The 18,494-nt window shown below is 42.9% G+C and overlaps 1 protein-coding gene across 2 annotated transcripts in view; it reads left to right on the top strand.

Moving 5' to 3' along the window:
• LOC137944182 (uncharacterized) overlaps positions 1–18,494 on the top strand; it is a 76,428-nt gene that overhangs the window by 21,534 nt on the left and 36,400 nt on the right. For both annotated transcript variants that reach the window (XM_068789754.1, XM_068789753.1), the window contains exons 4-11: positions 187–265; positions 559–623; positions 732–821; positions 4,581–4,670; positions 4,797–4,883; positions 5,119–5,202; positions 15,638–15,757; positions 15,974–16,005. In XM_068789754.1, the coding sequence (XP_068645855.1) occupies positions 187–265; positions 559–623; positions 732–821; positions 4,581–4,670; positions 4,797–4,883; positions 5,119–5,202; positions 15,638–15,757; positions 15,974–16,005 (647 nt within the window). The remainder of the gene's footprint in view (positions 1–186; positions 266–558; positions 624–731; positions 822–4,580; positions 4,671–4,796; positions 4,884–5,118; positions 5,203–15,637; positions 15,758–15,973; positions 16,006–18,494) is intronic.

Here is an 18,494-nt window from a genome sequence, read left to right as displayed (position 1 = left end):
GCTGACTAGATTGTCTTGAATATGACTTACTTTTTTATTTTTTATTATTATTATTATTATTTTTAACCCAGAAGATAGTTTTTATTTTTTTACCAAATTTCTACATTATTTTTATATAATGGATTACCATGGTCTACCAAATCTGCTATCTGATGTCACTTCTGTTTTGCATGGAACCTTCTCCAGGCAACCGTTAGATTAACACAACTGGATGCAATAGCTGAAAGATTATCACGCCATGTTATGGAGCATCATGAGGAAATGGGTATGTTTAATATACAATGATATTTTCAAGTTTCAGTAAGGAAATCCAACTGGCAATCTAATGATCTTCCTGTGGGTCTGTGTGTGCATGTGTGTGTGTGTGTGTGTGTGTGTCTTTTTGCTCACAGTCTGTGTTAGTACTTATTTTCCTTTTGTTGCAAAACAATATTTTCTTTTCAGTTCTTACTGAACACCGTGAACTTTAATCTTTCTTTAACTTGCATTGATCTGTCGTATCAAAATTTCAGAAAGAAAAATAAAGAGTTTTTTTCTTATCATACATACATTGGTCAGTGAAGGGGATGCAGCTGGTTATGGAAGTGGAACAAGATTTGAGAGTTGCAAATGTAATTTGTATGGTGAGCACAAGTTACTTGTGTAGCTATCTGAGAACTTGACTGAAGTGTTTTTTTTTTTTTTTTGATTCCTCATGAAATCATATTTTACAGCATTTTTAATGTATACAGAATGGTCGAAGACACCTAGCTTCTGCTACGCATGAGGTGTCAAGGGATCTTGTTGTCACTTCAAGTGCAAAGAAGAAACAAGCTCTTCTGGTAATAATCTTCAGAGTCATGAAATATTTCTATTTCAGTTTATTTGTAGCTTTTTACCCATAACATTATCTTATGTTTCACCACAATTTTTGTTAAATATCATATTTTTAATTATGAGTAAATAGGTGATCATCATATGAAATTATGGGTGAAAGTGGCTGGCAGATGGAAGCCTTGTCAAAAGTGGCAGCACATAACAGCCTTTAAGAAGGGGTGCATAGGAGGACTTGAGAGGAATAGGAGATGCAACTTTATTTTTTTGAACTGAAGATTGAATTTTTTTATTTCAAATGAAATCAATACAAAGGCATGTCATGAACTTAGTCATCATTTCAAGGTCCAAAAGCTCCCCAGATTCATCCTCAAGCTTGACTTCGAAAAGACATTTGACAGAGTTAACTGGAAGTTTCTGGACACCCTCCTAGGGAAGATGGGATTCGGAGAAAAATGACGCTTCTAGATCCAAAGCTGCATCTCTTCTGCAAGCTACTCTGCCCTTCTCAATGGAACAATTTGTGGATACTTTAAGGGAACCAGGGGAATCAGATAGGGAGACCCCTCTCCCCCTTGCTTTTCAATGTGGTGGCAGAATACCTATCCTCCTTGATCTACTCGGCCAATAACATGGGATGGCTCCTACCCACGACTGAATGCACAACCTTTGATATTCCGATTCTCCAGTTTGCAGATGATACTATTTGCTTGGGGGTTGGTACAATGGATCAGATCAGAAAATTGCGTGCCGTGCTGGGATTATTTGAATTGGCTTCTAGTCAGAACATAAACTGGGGAAAAACCGCTCTCCTTGGCTATCACATTGATCCGGCTGGGCTTCGGAATATGGTGGACTATTTGGGTCTGTGGGAAATATGCCAGCTACATATCTTGGACTCCCACTTTTTGATTCTTGGCTTTCGCCGTTTCTATGGTCCCCCCTCATTGAGAAATTTGAAAAGATGCTAGCCACTTGGAGGGGTAAACTCTTATCAACAGCGGGGCGTCTCACTCTCCTCAAGTCTTGTCTGGCACGGCTGCCAAATTATCTGTTTTCATTCATGCACTGTCCGACCTCCGTTTGCTCCAAAATTGATGCCATCTATCGAGGATTTCTATGGAGGGGTTCAGAAGATACCTTCAGATACCATCTGGTCAGTTGGAAGGATATCTGCATGCCTCATAATAGGGGAGGATTGGGCATCTGGCCTACAAGGGAAATGAACAAAGCTCTTATGCTCAAACGAATTTGGAATTTCAACAACAAGCATAACAGTTTATGGAAGAATATGGTGAAATTCTACCTCAGTTTTCGGGTGCATGGTGGAGAGAGGCTGGCGCTGCTCGCCTCCTATCCTGATATGGAAATTAGTTTTCAAGCTCCTTCCAGTATTCGGAGATGCTACAACATTTCACATTGGCAATGGAAGGACCCTTCTCTTCTAGTCGGACGAATGGTATGGCCCCCGATCTCTCTCAGAGGACTTCCCGGGCTTGCATAGGGTGGCAAGTGACATCTCTTGCTCTGTGGCTGATTCATGGAGTGATCACTCGTGGAGTTTTCCGTTCCGTCGGGGATTGAATGATGAGGAATCGTTGGCTTTTTGCTCTCTCCTTACTAAACTCAGTAGTACTATTATCCGGGAGCATTCAGTTGATAAGCTAATTTGGAAGCCCAGTAATAATGGCCAATTCACTGTCACTTCGGCTTACTCTCATATCAGAAAGCAAGACTACAGTCCTCATGAGCACAAGGCAAATTTGGCTTGGAAACTCTCAGCACCAAGCAAAATCAAATTCTTCTTGTGGTCAGCCATCAGAGAACAAATTCTTACTTCATACAACCTTCATAGAAGAGGCTTCACTGCCCCCGATCTTTCTTGTCCCCTTTGCGGTGAGTGTGAAGAGACAGTTCAACATGTCCTCTTACACTGTGGATTTTCGTGGCAAGTTTGAATGAGGATCTTTCAGAAAATCGGTCTCCAACTGGGGCTACATCAGGACCTCTTTGGCACCTTTGAGATGGTTCGAGGGATTCTCCTTCCTCGACTGGGCAAGTTAATTCTTTCGGCCTGTCTTGCGCATGTTCCATGGTGCATTTGGCTTGAGTGGAACAACCGGCGATTCAACTCCAAAGCTAGCAACCCAGACAACACGGCTTCTCATGCCGTCGGCCTCATCTCGAGCTAGCTTCATACAAAGAAGGATTTTGCCACTCTATCGGGGGTTTCCCTTTGGGAAAATTGGAATTTGATCGCTCACATGTCTGGCCCTAGCAGAGCTCCTAGAATGACTTTCTGGGATCCTCCCCCTTGCGGCTGCATAAAACTGAATTTTGATGGTAGTGCTATTGGATGTCTTGGTTCAGCAGGAGCAAGTGGTGTATTCAAAGGGCACAATGGAGACCCCATTCTTTCTTATGCTGGTCCGGTGGGCATTGCCGATTCTAATGCTGCTGAAGTTAGTGCTCTCCTGTTCGGCCTCCAAATCTTCAGGGATCGTCTCCATGACAAGTTAATCATTGAAGGCGACTCAAATACGGTTATTAGTTGGTGTTCCAAAGACAACCTTCCCCCTTGGCGCCACTGGCCCATCACTGATAGTATTGCATTGTATCTTCTACGCATTGTAATTGGAATCTCATTTCTAGATCAGCCTAACTCTTTGGCTGATAAATTGGCAAAATTCGGAACTTCCCAACAATCTCTCATTGTATGGGAAAGATTCCCTCCTTTGTAATTTGCTCTTTTGAGCTTTTGTCTTAATAAAAATTAGCATCATTTTAAAATAAAAATAAAAAATACAAAGGCGAGGGAGAGGAAGATGTTCAAGCCTCGAGGAGGAAGGGGATGTTCTTTGGCCAGACTATCTGAAAAACTATTGGCAGATCTTGGGGCGTGATGCTAACATGAACTAATACTTAGGATTTCATAGAAAAGGTGACAAAGTCTCCAAGGGGGAGGAGATTCTTTGGACAAACATCCAATAAGAAGGGAGGAGTCACCATCATTGATCACTGGAGAATGAAAGTGCTGAGAGTAGAATCTGATGCAGTGTGAAGAGTGAAGATCTCTGCTTGGCAGTGTTACAAAAGTCAGTTGGGCCTAAGAAAACTAACTCGATACTCCCCTCATGATATTCACCTTTGTAGTTGAGTGTTGTTGTCCAGCTTGTGAAATTTTTCGAACTTATATTGCTATGCTTTGAAAAACCTCATCTGATCACAGTTCAATGGTTAGACCATTGGTCCTGAGCCAAATCTAAATGTAAGTTGGATTTTGGGTAAGACGCACCCTCCTTGGTGGCTTAGGCATTTTTTTGGTAGTTATTCAATTTTGTAGTCCTTTACAGGTAACATGGAGCTATATTACTTGAGAGGCCAATGCAATGTCTGATGATTTAGCAAAAATAGGTGTTTCGAGATCATGTTTTGTAGAGGCGACATCTTTGCCTCTTGGGGGTTGAAGGGTTTCTTCTCCCCTTCTTTGTAATCACGATTCTTTTTGACACACTTTAAAATATCACCAACAGTTCGTGAAAAAAAGAAAAAAAGATTGTCTACAGATTGTTGTGATGATAAGCTCGGTGAAGCTGTAAACATTGCCAACATTTAACAACGTTCCAAAGCAGAAAAAAAAACTAATGTGTGGTGTCGTTTCGTGATTTTGAAAATATGTTCTATGCATATTTGTTGGCATGTCATGAATTCATCTCCTTACTAAGTTTTACCTTCTGTATTTAGCTTTTCCCTTTGCCAACTTGTAGGACATGCTACCAATTTTGACTGAAATTCGTCATGCTATTGACATGAGAATGGCACTTGAATTGCTTGTTGAGGATGGAAACTACTTTAAGGTGTTTTTCTCATCTCTCTCTCTCTCTCTCTCTCTCTCTCTCTTATATTTCAGATATTGGTATGTGTTTGCCAAATAAATCAGCTAATACGTTCTCACGACTTTTCTCTTCTGTAATATTTGATAGGCATTTCGAGTATTATCAGAGTATTTACAGGTTCTGGAAACCTATTCAGAGCTTTCTGCAGTACAAGAAATGAGTCGTGGTGTAGAGGTTAGTTTCTTTGTTCAGGAATTTTAATTATCCTTTGTGCTACAATTATTTTATCTATTATTGAGTGGGAATAGTCCCACATTGATAAGTGTTGGAATGTGTTATTAGTTTATAAGGTTGAGCAATAAGCCTCCTAATTGGCTATTCATTTTCAGAAGGAACACTGCTCAGTCCAGCATATGTAATTAATTATTGATATTGGTTTATCTAAAAGATGAAACTGGTTTTGTTACAGGTTTGGTTGGCAAAAGCACTTCAAAAGCTAGATTCACTTCTGTTAAGTGTTTGCCAAGAGTTCAGACCAGATAGCTACATCACTGTTAGTATTTGCTTCCTTTTCTTCTGAACTAGCTGTTTTGTTGTTTGTCTGGTAGTGAACATGAGATATTTGCGTTCCTATTTTTGTAATGCTTTTTTTGCATGTAAATAATTGTTCAGTGTTCTTTGGTTTAATTTTAGTATGGAATGGAAGACAGATGTAATGACAATGAAAAATAAAAATATAATGAAACACATTTAAAATAATTGTTACAACTTCTATGTTAATGTAAATTGTTCAGGCCTATTTTCTGAATATTGAAATGATGAGTTTTTGGGTTTTTTTCAATTTAGTTGATAATACTTTGTAAAGTCAATCCTATCTCCTTGGCGGCATTGGGATATGTATTATGATATTTGTAATTTAATTTCTTTTATAAACTATAATTGGAAGCACATTCCTCGATCCGCCAATCATTTGGCAGGTATTCAGGGTAAGTTGGGTATTTCACACCAACACCTTGTTGTGGAGGAAGGCCCGCCTAGCTAGGTTTGTTTGTACTTTTCTTCCTTTTTTAATAGTTATACATCCTATTTCAAAAAAAAAAGTTGATAATACTTTAGTTCTTTCAGTAGTAATAATGATTTTAGATGGGGGATTCAGCAGTTGTTATTTGTTTTTTTGAAAAAGTTTGAATATATTAAAACAAACAAAAGAAGAGAAGATACAGCCTAAGAAGGGGGGACTCCCAACACATCAAGAGACTGGAGGAATGTGTCCCGTCTAACTTGATAATCTGCAAGGAGGTTGGCTGATCTGGATACATGTGCCCAGGTACAGTCAAGGGAAGAGGCAATATTACATATGTCAAGGAAAACATCCTAATGTATCCATAGGGGAGCTTTGGATTTAGTGCACCAATCAATGACCACCTTTGAATCCCCCTTGATGATGAGGGGACTAAAGAAGCGATCCCGAAAAATGGTTAAGCCATGGAAGAGACCAATAACTTCTGCCAAGGTAGAGTTTGATATGCCAAGGGGGGCAACGAATGAGAGAAGGAGGTTGCCATCACCGGAATGAATGAACCCTTCGTAACTGGCAGGACCAAGGCAACCAATGAGGAGCTTCCAATTTAAACGATCGAACGCCTTCTCGAAATCGAGTTTGAGGGCAAATCTGGCCAAATTGGAGCATTTGAAATTGTCCAGAAGCTCGTGCACGTCCAAAGTTGAGTCGAGTATATTTTGGCCCCGAATGAAGGCGCTCTAACATGGGTGAATAATCTGAGGGAGCACTTCAAAGACAGTTAGCTAGCAGTCAGGCAATGATTTCATAGGTGCTAGTAGTGAGGCTAATTGGCCTAAAGTCCCAAGGGTGTTCAGTGTTGATCTACCAAGGCTAAAACAAGCTCCTAAGGCTCAATAAATAATGCCACATTGGTGGAAGTTGTTGATGAGGGCGTACACATCATTACAAATTATTTGCTAGCAATGGCGGTAAAGTTCCCCATTGAAGCCATCTGCCCCTAGGGCCTGATCAATAGGCATCCCGAGGGCAGCAGAGTCGATCTTGGTAAGGAAAATGGGGAGCTTGAGCTTGGTGGCGGCTTAGTTGCTGATACGTTGGTATCGAAGATGATGGAAAGTAGGCCAATCAAAACGTTCCTTAGTGTATAATTCTGCAAAAAACTTCACGATGACATTAGTAATTGAGAGTCTATCCGAACTCACCTGATCCTCTTGGCTGAGACGATGGAGTGGAAAAATTCTGTGTTCCTGTCTCCGTTAGTCAGTCAAAGGAATCTGGCCTGTTGCTTCTAGTGAATGGTTTCATTATGGGATTTTTTTTTGAAATAGTGACGATTTTATTTCAAGAGAGCAAAATATTATATCAAGGGAGGATTCCCTTACAACAAGAGATTGAAGGGAGGGACCCAATTTAGCACAATAGTTTGCAACTGAATTGGCTGATCTAAGAACATGGGACTAGGAGCATGGGATAGAGGAAACAAGATCCATAATATCAAGAAATAGCTTCCAATGACGACATAGAAGGAATGAGGTGAAGGAATACCAACCAATGACCACTCGAGAGTCCCTTACCACAACAATGAGTAGACCACTGAAATGATTCTGAAAGATACAAAGGCCATGGAGGACACCCGAGAGCTCCGCCGTGGTCGAGTGGTACGAAGTAGGAGATAATAGTTGAGCCACTGGGGTCAAGATCATCTTGCCCAAACCTGCCATCCAAGGATTCCTGAGAGCCCTGTCATCAAAGTTGAGCCTAAAGTGACCACCGGAGGGATGGAGTGGACATCTGAGCAATCGCCTTCCAGTTGGTCTGGAGAGGGGCACATGAAAGACACTCAAATTTCTTTCTAGTGCAAATCCAGGTAGAGATGAGCTTCGTAGCAGTACAAGTGACTTCAGCAGTTGAGTGGGAGACACAATTAAAGCGCCGAGAATTCCTCTCCTTCCAAAGGCACCAAGGGATGTGGGCAGCACATGTAGATAAGGGGAGCTTGCTCAGGTTGGGTTGACGGACCCCAGAGGGGCAGCGATACTTGGTGCTCAAGTCGCGAGGGATGTAAAACTTGAGACCAATGCTACTAAGTAGTGAAATCCAAATCTGCTAGGTGAAGGAGCAATGCAGAAGAATGTGAGGAGCAGTTTCTTCCTCTAATCCCAAAAAAGGGCAAAGGGGGTTAGGAGAGGAATTGCTGCACCGGATGAGATTGTCAACAGCGAGGACACTATCGTAGCATACACTCCACAGGAAGAATCTCACTTGAGGGGGTACCATGAGACGCCATCAATGATCCTCTCCATCACAAATACTTGTCTCCCAAAACTTGGACAAATGCTCATCTCCATTTGTGTGGGCCACATCCCTTGGGCCCTTTGGAAAGAAAGGAACAATCAAAAATTCCAATGCAAAGCTTCTCCCATTGAGGTGATTCTAGATAACATTGCTGGTCTGGTTTCTATTTGGTTATTGACCCGGAAGGAACTTATTCACCTCAACAACACTGATTTTAGAGGAAATTGGCGGCTGATCGCCGAGATAACAGATTCCCCCATGTCCCCTAATCATGAAATATGGTCCCCTCCTCCACTGGGCCACTTCAAACTGAACTTCGATGGTAGTGCCATTGGCTACCTGGGTTCAATTGGCTTTAGAGCAATTATTCATGATGATAATAGTTGTCTTCTCTACACCTTTGTGGGGCCCTCTAGGTATCTCTAACTCTACTACCGTATAACTCAACGGATTTCTACAAGGGCTTATTGTCTTCCCAAACCGCTTCGATGGACCCCTCATCATTGAAGGGGACTCTAAGGTTGTCATCGATGGGTGTGCAAAGGAAGTTCGCCCCCTGGAGGTATTGGGATATTAATTTCGAAATTTGTAACATTACTTCTTGTCTAAGTTGTACATGAACCCACACCCCAAGATTTGCCAATCATTTGGCAGACTTTCACGCTAAATGAGGACCTTCCCTCCAACACCTTGTTGTGGAGGATGACCCACCTTGCTAGGTTGTATTTCTCTCTTTTTTTTTTTTTTTTTTTTTTTTTTTTTTTTTTTAATATTCATACGCTTTCCTTAAAAAAAAAGAGATGCCAAGCAATGACTGTCGTATGAGTGACGAGGGCCCATCAGAAGTTTATAGGTAGAAGAAACTGAGAAGCGTCCACTGTCGTTAGGGAACCAAATCATCTGGTTAGCCACTTGAGCACGAAGCTTAATACCACCAAGTCCATCATCAGGTCATAGATAGTAGTGGCTTCCTCATCAATAAGGCCACGTCTCAGACGAAGGTCCCAGAAGCCATTCCCCCAAGCATCGGCAATAGAGAGATCACGACATGTGGTAAGTTGGAGAAGCGGGGGGAATGAGGAGGCACGGGGACCATCACACGACCACCAATCAGTCCAAAGCCAAAGGCTGGACCCATCGTCAACAAAGTAACGGATAGCAAATCGGAAGAATGAGAATAGATGGAACATGACTTTCCAAATAGGAGAGAGATGACACCTACTGTTCGTGATCCATCTAGCCCCAAGACGCTGGAGCTTGGAGGACACTGTCGAGCTAGAGTTAAGTTTTCGGAACCACTTGAGTAGGAGGGTAGATCCCATCTCCTTGGTACGTTTGATCCCCAGATCGCCCAAGGACTTTGGCATACAAACATCATCCCAGCTGACGAGGTGATAATGAAAATCATTACTGGTACCACGCCACTAAAAACTTTTCTTGATCATGTCAATGCGCCGACAAATAGAGGTGTGGCAAGGCAAGAATGAGGAGAAATAGTTGGGTATACCAACCAGACAAGAGTTGAGGAGAGTTAATCTACCAGCTTTGGAGAGAAGCCTACCCTTCCAAGTAGATAGCCGTCGCTCAATCATTTCAATTATCGGGGCCCAGAGCCCCATCCAAGGCTTGCAATCAATAAGAGGGAGGCCGAGGTAGGAGGATGGGAGTGATGCGATCAAGCAACCGAGTGTGTCAGCCATAAACTGGAGAAGAGGGGGTTCGATATGGATACCCTTAATTGTCGTCTTCCTCCAGTTAATCTTCTGACCAAAAGTGATCTCAAATATGCCATGTAGGGATTTAATATTGAAGATTTGATCAAGCGTGTCGGTACCGAAGCAAATAGTGTCGTCAGCAAATTGCTGGAGTGGAATATCGAAGTAACTTTGGTCCAAGATGGCATTAAGCCACCCAAGGGTATGGCTAGAGTAAAGCATAGAGGACAAGTACTCGACAATAATATTGAAGTGCAGCAGGGATAGGAGGTCTCCTTGCCGGATGTCATGGGAACCATGGAAGAAGCCACAAACGGTGCCATTGAGAAATAGAGAGTATGAGGCCGATGATATGTAACTACGAATCCAAAATCTCCATCGGTCACCAAACCACATGCGTTGTAAAGATATCATCCAGGAGGGACCAATTCATGTGGTCAAAAGCCTTTTCGAGGTCAAGTTTGAGGACAAAACGAGGGAGGGCTAGCTTGACAAAGTGATCAATAATCTCATGAGTGGCCATGGCGTAGTCAAGAATGTCTCGACCACGGATAAAAACACTTTGGCCACAGTATGATGGTAGGAAAAACAACCTTTAGATGACGAGTAAAGATGCGAGCAATGATCTTGTACGACCTAGAGACAAGACTAATCAGCTTGAAGTTGCGCGGATACTCGACGTTGGCTTTCTTAAGCACCAGTGCAATAAGGGAGGCACCGATACTTTTAAAAGTGATGCCACTATCTTAGAAGTTGCGAACCATGGAGATAATGTCCGTTCTCAAGGTAGGCCAACAGTGTTTGAAGAAATCACCATTATATTCGTCAATGCCCAGGGCCCTATCTCAAGGGAGACCTATAACAACGTCCTCAACTTCAAGGACCAAGAAAGGGAGCTCAATACAGGTTGCCAAGATGCGGACCCCTCTATCCAGTCCTTCTGGGAGAGGATGGTCGTGGCTAGCCTGAGCGGGTGGACTTTCCCAGCCAAGCTCAAGATGCTGAAGCCATTGCTGCGATCCTGGGCCTCTGCGTGAAAGGCCTCTTCCTCAGCCGAGAGAGCCTCCGTCTTTTCTCAGATTGCCACTCTTGATTTTGAGGAGGAATCTATAAGCCTCTCCTCCTCGGAAGTAACCTAGAGATATGCTCTCCAAGGGCAAATTCAGTCCTTCACTCATAGTGTGCTTGTGCACTGGAAGCAGCGTGCAAGATTTAAGTGGCTCGCTGATGGGGATGCCAATACTAAATTCTTCCATGCAGTTGCTTCTGCACGGAGAAGAGCCAACCGCATTACCATGCTCAGCGTCAATGGTGAGATTACCTCGGATCGATCCCTTATTTCAGACTCACGGGTGAACTTTTTTGCAGATTTATATTCTTATTGCCAGCTAGTCCGCCATTTCTTCGAAAGAGTTCATTTCCAGGTTATTCCTTTGGTTGCAGCTAGTCTCATCGAGCTCCCTTTCTCTAGTAAGGAAATTGAAAAAGTAGCACTAGGTTTTCCTTTGGATCACGCTCCGGGCCCAGATGGTTTCAACGGGGAATTCCATCACTGATGTTGGCCCTTCATCATAGACGAAATTGCCTGAATGGTCCACTCGTTCTATCAGCATGACATCATATTTAGGAGCATAGGAGCTTCATTTATTGCCCTTATCCCTAAAAAAGAAGGGGCAAAACTTCCATCTGACTTCTGGCCGATCAGTCTCACCACCAGTGCCTACAAGGTGCTTGTGTGCTTCCTTGCCAATCGCCTCAAGGCAGTTTTTTCTATTGCCATTCTTCATGGCCAAAGTGCTTTTATCAAGGGAAGGAATATATTAGATTCGGCCATGGCATGTCACGAGCTCATCCACCATTTTAAGGCTTTAAAGCTCCCCAGATTCATCCTAAAGCTTGATTTCGAGAAAACCTTTGACAAAGCTAATTGGAAGCTTCTGACACTCTCCTGGGGAAGATGACATTTAGGGAAAAATGGTGCTTCTGGATTCAAAGGTGTATCTCCTCTACAAGCTACTTCATTCTTCTCAACGCAACGACTTGCGGGTATATGAAGGGATCCAGGGGAATCAAGCAAGGAGACACCCTTTGCTCTTTGCTCTTCAATGTGGTAGCGGAATATCTATCCTCTTTGATCTATTTGGCTAAGAACTTGGGTTGGCTCCTCCCCACGACGGACTGTGCAGCCTTTGATGTGCCGATCCTTCAGTTTGCAGATGATACCATTTGTTTTGGGGTTGGTACTATGGATCAGATTCGAAAACTGTGTGTTGTATTGGGACTATTTGAATTGGCTTCTGGTCAGAACATTAATTGGAAGAAAACCTCCCTCCTAGGCTATCATATCGACTCATTTGTGCTTTAGGGTATGGCTGACTATTTGGGATGCTCAGTGGAAAATTTGCCAGTTACATATCTTGGACTCCCACACTTTGACTCATAGCCTTTGGTGACTATTGAGAGATTTGAAAAGAGACTGGCTACTTGGAGGAGCAAGCTTTTATCTACTGCAGGGCGACTCACTCTCCTCAAGTCTTGTTTGATAGGATTGCCAAACTATTTATTATCCTTCATACACTGTTCGGCCTCCGTTTGCTACAGGATTGACGCCATCCATCGGCGTTTTCTCTGGAGAGGATCAGAGGACACCTTCAGATATCATTTCGTGAGTTGGAAGGATTTTTGCATGCCTCGCAATCGGGGTGGTTTAAGCATCCGGCCTATGAAGGAGATGAACAATGCCCTTATGCTCAAATGGATCTGAAACTTCAACATCAAGCATAATAGTCTATGGGGAGATATGGTCAGGTTCTATCTTCAACCTTCGGGTGCTTGGTGGAGGAAGGATGGTGCTACTCGCCTCCTGTCCCCGATATGGAAATCAATTCAAAAGCTCCTCCCAATATTAAGAGATGCAACTTCCTTTCACACAGGCAATGGAAGGGCCCTCCTCTTTTGGTCGGATGAATGGTGCGACCCCTCCCCCTCTCTGAGGATTTCCCGGGGCTTTCTAGGGTGGTGAGGGACCTCTCTTGCTCAGTGGCCAATTCTTGGAGAGATCGCTCATGGAGTCTCACGTTTCGTCGGGGATTAAATGATGAGGAAACTTCGAATTTTTGCTCTCTCCTCTCTAGATTCAGCAACATTACTATTCGTGAGCATGCAGTTGATAAACAGACATGGAAGCCCAACGTTAATGACCAATTTACAGTTGCATCCAACCACTCTCATATTAGAAAGCAAGATTACAACATGCATGAGCACAAGGCAAACCTGGCATGGAAGCTCTCAGTACCTAGTAAAATCAAGTTCTTCGTGTGGACGGCCATCAGGGAACTGATCCTCACCTCTGACAACCTCCATAAAAGAGGCTACACAATGCCCGATCGTACTTGTCCCCTTTGTGGTGTGTGCGACGAGCCAGTCCAACATGTTATCTTACATTGTGATTTTTCTTGGCAAGTCTGGATGAAGATATTTCAAAAGATTGGACTCCAAATGGGGCTACATCTGGACCTTTTTGGCACCTATGAGATGGTTATGGGGATCCGCCTTCCTAAGTTGGGCAAGATAATTCTCTTGGCATGCTTTGCGCATGTCCCATGGTGCCTATGGCTCGAGCGAAATAACCGGAGATTCAACTCCAAGGCTAGCACCCCAGATAATACAGCTTCTCAGGTAGTGGGCCTTATCTCGAGTTGGTTACATACTAGGAAGGAGTTTGCCTCTCTATCGGCGCGCATATGGCGGGCCCCTGCAGGAATCCGGTTATGGCCACCTGGGATCCTCCCCCTTGGGACTACATCAAACTCAATTTTGATGGCAGTGCTTTAGGCTGTCCTGGGCCGGTTGGAGCTGGTGGTGTTTTCAGAGACTGTAGTGGAGACCCTATTCTATCCTATGCTGGGCCAGTGGGTATTGCGGATTCAAATACTGCTGAAGTGAGTGCTCTTCTATTCGGCCTTCAAATCTTCAAAGAGCGTCTCTATGGCAAGCTGCTTATCGAAGGAGACTCAAAAACTCTCATCAGCTCGTGTTCAAAAGATAGCTCCCCCCCCCCTGGCGCCACTGGCCAATCACTGATTGTATTGCTGACATTGTGTCATCCATTCATTGTAATTGGAACCTCATTCTTAGATCAGCCAATTCTTTGGTTGATAAATTGGCAAAATTCGGAACCTCCCAGTAATCTCTCATTGTTTGGGAAGGCTTCCCTCTTGTAATCTGCTTGTTTGAGCTCTCTTAATAAAATTCAGCATCATTAAAAAAAAGAATAGTTTATTTGGGAGAGAAATGCGATTAGAGAATTCAGCATAAGTAAGACACCTTTGCTCCTCAATCAGGTCAAGGCCAACAATCTGGATTGGAGCGAGGACTTATTAGTAGTTGCAGAGCGGTGACGTTTCGAGGAACAAGACTTGAGTTTATCTTTAAGTCGCTTTAGCTTGCGGGGGAAGGTCCAACCATCATAATTAGAGTCCCCATTAACCCACCACCATGAGGTAATATGGTCAGTTAAGTGTTTATTCATCAGCCAAGTGTTGTCAAATCGAAAGGGGGTAGGGCCCCATTTGTCGAATTTGGTGTCAATCTGTATGGGCCAATGATCCGAGTCAGCTCAGTTTAAAACAAAGCTACTGACAATCTCATGGAGCCCGAGCCAATCACCAGTGGCGAAGAAGCGGTCCAACTTGGAAATGATGGGTGGTCTTTGCCCATTAGAGCAGGTGATGGTCTTGCTGGAGAGGCAAATCTCCTCCAATTCAAAGCTTCCAATGAAGTCGGCGAAGTGACGCATAGTAGAAAAAATTCTGGTTGCAGGGGGAGACTTGTTACTGCAGAAACAGTTTGCATTGAAATCCCTAGCATGGAGCCAAGGGATGGGCGAGCGGGGGAGAAGAACAGAGAGTTCCTCCCAAAAGGAGTGGCAATCCTGGTAACGAGTGGGCTCGTAGATTCTAGCGAGGCCCCAAATAAAACCAGTGTAACTGTCCCGTAATTTGATTTTAATAGAAAAGGAACCAATAATGTGATCCGAGATTTGAACCACATATGAGTTCCAAACGAGGAGAATTCCCCTGGAAAATTCAATAGCATTACTAGCTAGCCACTCCAGATTGCTACAATCCCATAAATCATGAACAGTGGAATTAGAAGGATTTCGACATTTAAATTCTTGCAAGATTACATTTGATGGGGGGCTCTTTGCAAGGAGATTGCGCACAGTGGTGCGCATCCTAGGAGAGCCAATGCTGCGGACATTCCATGAAGTTACAATCATTTTCTTCCTTTGCGGTTAAGTCCTGAAGTGGGCTTGTCTCCTGGTAAGTAGCCCTTATATCACTCCCATTTTCTTTGCAAGTTTCATTATGTAGCTCCAAGTTTCCTCATCAAATTTACCACGTTCAGATTGTAGAGCCTGGAAGAATTGCTGAGTTCTGTAAAGAGTAGGAGATGAGGGATATCCCTTGTGAAGTCTCACCTAGGAAGAAAGTGTCTGTGTGCTCATGTAATCAACATTCAAAAGAAAAGTAAAGAGTACCTAACTTGGTGACAAAGTGCATGCCATATTCAACTGCTCTATTTGGTTAAAATACTGATTTAATTTAATGAGTTATTTTATTTTTATTTCTATTTTCTTGAGAAGCTAAGAGTTGAACCCAAAATCATTTGCAGCTCTTTGGTTCCTTGCACTAAATTGGAATAATTTTTTGTTTTCCTGACTTTCCAAGGGAATTCAACCTTTAGGGCATTCCTAGCTCAGTAGACCTCCTATTATTGCATTGAAGCCCAAATTCTGTAGTCTTCGATTGTTTCATAGTTGTCATCTTGTTTTCTGTAGCATTACAGAAATAAGTGCAGTTTTTTATTCCTTAATAAGCTATTTTGGCTTTTCATTTTAGATTTGATGGCAGTTTTGTACAAATGGAAAAATTTATTCAGATGGTTTGCAGGTGGTGGATGCATATGCTTTAATAGGGGATATTAGTGGTCTAGCAGAAAAAATACAAAGTTTCTTCATGCAGGAAGTGCTTTCCAAAACGCATTCTGTACTGAAGGATATCATAGAAAAGGTGTGTAACATTTCCATGTTAGTCATGATTGTGGGTTGAGTTTTCTGAAGTATACTGATCAATCATGTTTTTAAAATTTTGAATCCAATGTTTCTATTTTCTGCATGTATTTTCTTGACTTGAAACTGCATTACAAACAGAAGTGGGTTTTGTTACTTCTTAACTGACCTGGCTGTGTTATGATGGGAGTACTAATGTTGCATTGAACTATGGCAGGATGCAGGGCCTCATATTATTCAAAGGAGTAGGTCCGTATTATTCTCAATCTATGAGTGCAAATTCTTCTCATGCATTGATTTAATCTTATCCAAAATCTTATCGTACTTCTTTATCTGTTTTGCTTGCTTTTGCTAATTCTAGTGCCATATTTTTTATGCTGTAGGATGGTTCTTTCTTTTTTTTTATTTTATTTTTTGTTTTGTGAAATTGTGAATTTTTTTCATTAAAAAATAAAAAAGAATATGAAAACAAGTGGATAGAAGGATCCATTCTCCAAACAAGAGGACGCTAACTCAAAGCTCTAGGTTGAGAGGAAAAGCATTTCCTACTACAAGATGCAGACAATTTACACCATCTTTGGTTAAGGAATCTGGGATTGGATGAATATATTATCCAATTGCCATGATTGAGGAGGTTTCTTTGACATCCAGGAGATAACTATGGCTCTGTCACACTTTGTGACAGCTGGCCAGTAGAAATTTTGCTCATATGACTTAACCCCATGGTGGGAGCTTTTACCTCTGCCTCGATTGAGTGACAATCAACAGTTTGGGCCTGAGTAAGTCAGCAGTATGGAGCCTAATCAATCCCTGATTACTCGTGCTCCTTTTAATCCGCTCTCTCCAAAAGAGTTTTGCATTGAAGATTAACATTGTCATCCTGCTGGTGGTGGAAGCCAAGCAAAAGGAGGTAAGAACATAGTCTTTGAAGTTTGATACCAGCTGCCTGTGCCTTCTAATTATGGAACTCGGGAATGTTGGGAGGGCTTTTAAGGAGTGTGGTCATGCAAGAATTGGGTGAATTTCCCTCTATTACACCCCAACTGAACTTGCTGAACTATTGAATGTTCTCTTGTTTCTTTATTCCCATAGTGCCCATAAGATTGCTGCTAATGCTAGCTTCTAAATGGATTTGCCAAAATTTTGGAAGGGATTGTTTTGACATTTAATGAGAAAGTCTTGGGCATTAGCTGGAAGGCTTGAGGCCAAATTGTTGAGAATTGCACCCTTAATGTGCAACTGAATTTGCAGTATTATCCAAAAAGCAAAAACCGAATTTGCAGTAGAGAAGAAATTGATTTGCTGTATCCTCAACTTCTCACGGAGTTTGCAGAGAGAGTTTACCACCTGGAACCCCCTTTTTTGCAAATTTATGACATGTAAGTATTTTTCCATGAAAAACTATCCAAACTGAATAAATCAACCATTGCTGCCCTAGGAGGCTTTGACGACATCTTCAGATATCATTTGGTCAGTTGGAAGGAGGTTTGTCTACCTCAGGTTAGGGGTGGTCTAGGCATCCGTCCTACAAAAGACATGAATTGTGCCCTCCTCCTTAAGTGGATCTGGAATCTCAATTCCAAGCATAGGCTTTGTCGAGGAATATGGTGATATTCTCTCTTCAGCTCTCGGGCCATTGGTGGAGAGAGGGAGGCGCTCCTCGCTGTCTCCCCTCTTTCAAGGCCTCGACTTCCCCTTCTATCCCGGGAATGGGAGAACTCTTCTCTTCTGGACTGATGAGTGGTGTGGCCCCCGCCCCCTTATCGAGGATTATCCAGGCCTATCTAGGATCGCTATGGACTTGTCCTGCTCGGTGGCTGAATTGTGGAACAATCAGTTTTGGAGCCTTCTCTTTTGTCGGGGTTTGAATGATGAAGAAGCCGTGGGCCTTCTGCTCACTTCTATCCAGCCTCAGCAGTGTCATCATTCGGGACCGGGTGCACAATAAGCTGATTTGGAAGTCAAGTATCTACGATATCTTCTTGGTTGCCTCAACTTATTCCCTCATCAGGGAGGATGACCGCAATATGCCAGAGCACAAGGCCAATCTTGCCTAGAGACTCTCTACTCCAAATAAGATAAAATTCTTTTTATGGACAGCCATTAAGGGGCAAATCCTCACTGTAGACCACCTCCACAAGCAGGGCTTTACTGTCCCAGATAGCACCTGCCCTCTCTACAACGTTTGTGAGGAGTCCGTTCAGCATGTTCTCCTTCATTGTTGTTACTCTTGTAGAGTTTGGATGACAATCTTTCAAAAAATTGGCATCCAGTTGGTCCATCATCAGGATTTTTTTAGCACTATCCAGTTTGGGTTTGGGGATTCAACTGCCTAGAATCAGCATATTGCTTCTCTCTACTTGCCTTGCCCATATTCCGTGGTGTCTTTGGCTTGGGCGAAATAACCGGTGATTCAACCTCAAATTCAGCATCTTGGGAAGCATTGTCAATTGTGCCGTGGGTACGATTTCTAGTTGGCTGCACACTCGGAAGGAGTTTGCCCCCTAGGTAGGTATATTCCTTTGCTGGAATTGGTGTCTACTGGCTCATATGGCGGGTCCCCAAAAGGTGCCTACCAAGGCAGAATGGGAGCCTCCTCCTAGTGATTACATCAAACTGAATTTGACGAGAGTGCCAGGGCCAGCGGGTGCGGGAGGAGTTTTCAGAAACCACAGAGGAGAGGTTCTTTCCTATGTAGAGTTGGTTGGTATTGCAGATTCTAACATCGTTGAAGTGAT

Source organism: Aristolochia californica, unplaced genomic scaffold, assembly GCF_029961685.1.
Source record: "Aristolochia californica isolate CCGP_79_NKW_82.1479 unplaced genomic scaffold, dmAriCali1.0.hap1 SCAF_11, whole genome shotgun sequence".
Classification (NCBI taxonomy): domain Eukaryota; kingdom Viridiplantae; phylum Streptophyta; class Magnoliopsida; order Piperales; family Aristolochiaceae; genus Aristolochia; species Aristolochia californica.
The sequence above is the reverse complement of the archived record's forward strand: the minus strand, read 5'-3'. Positions and strand labels throughout refer to the sequence as shown.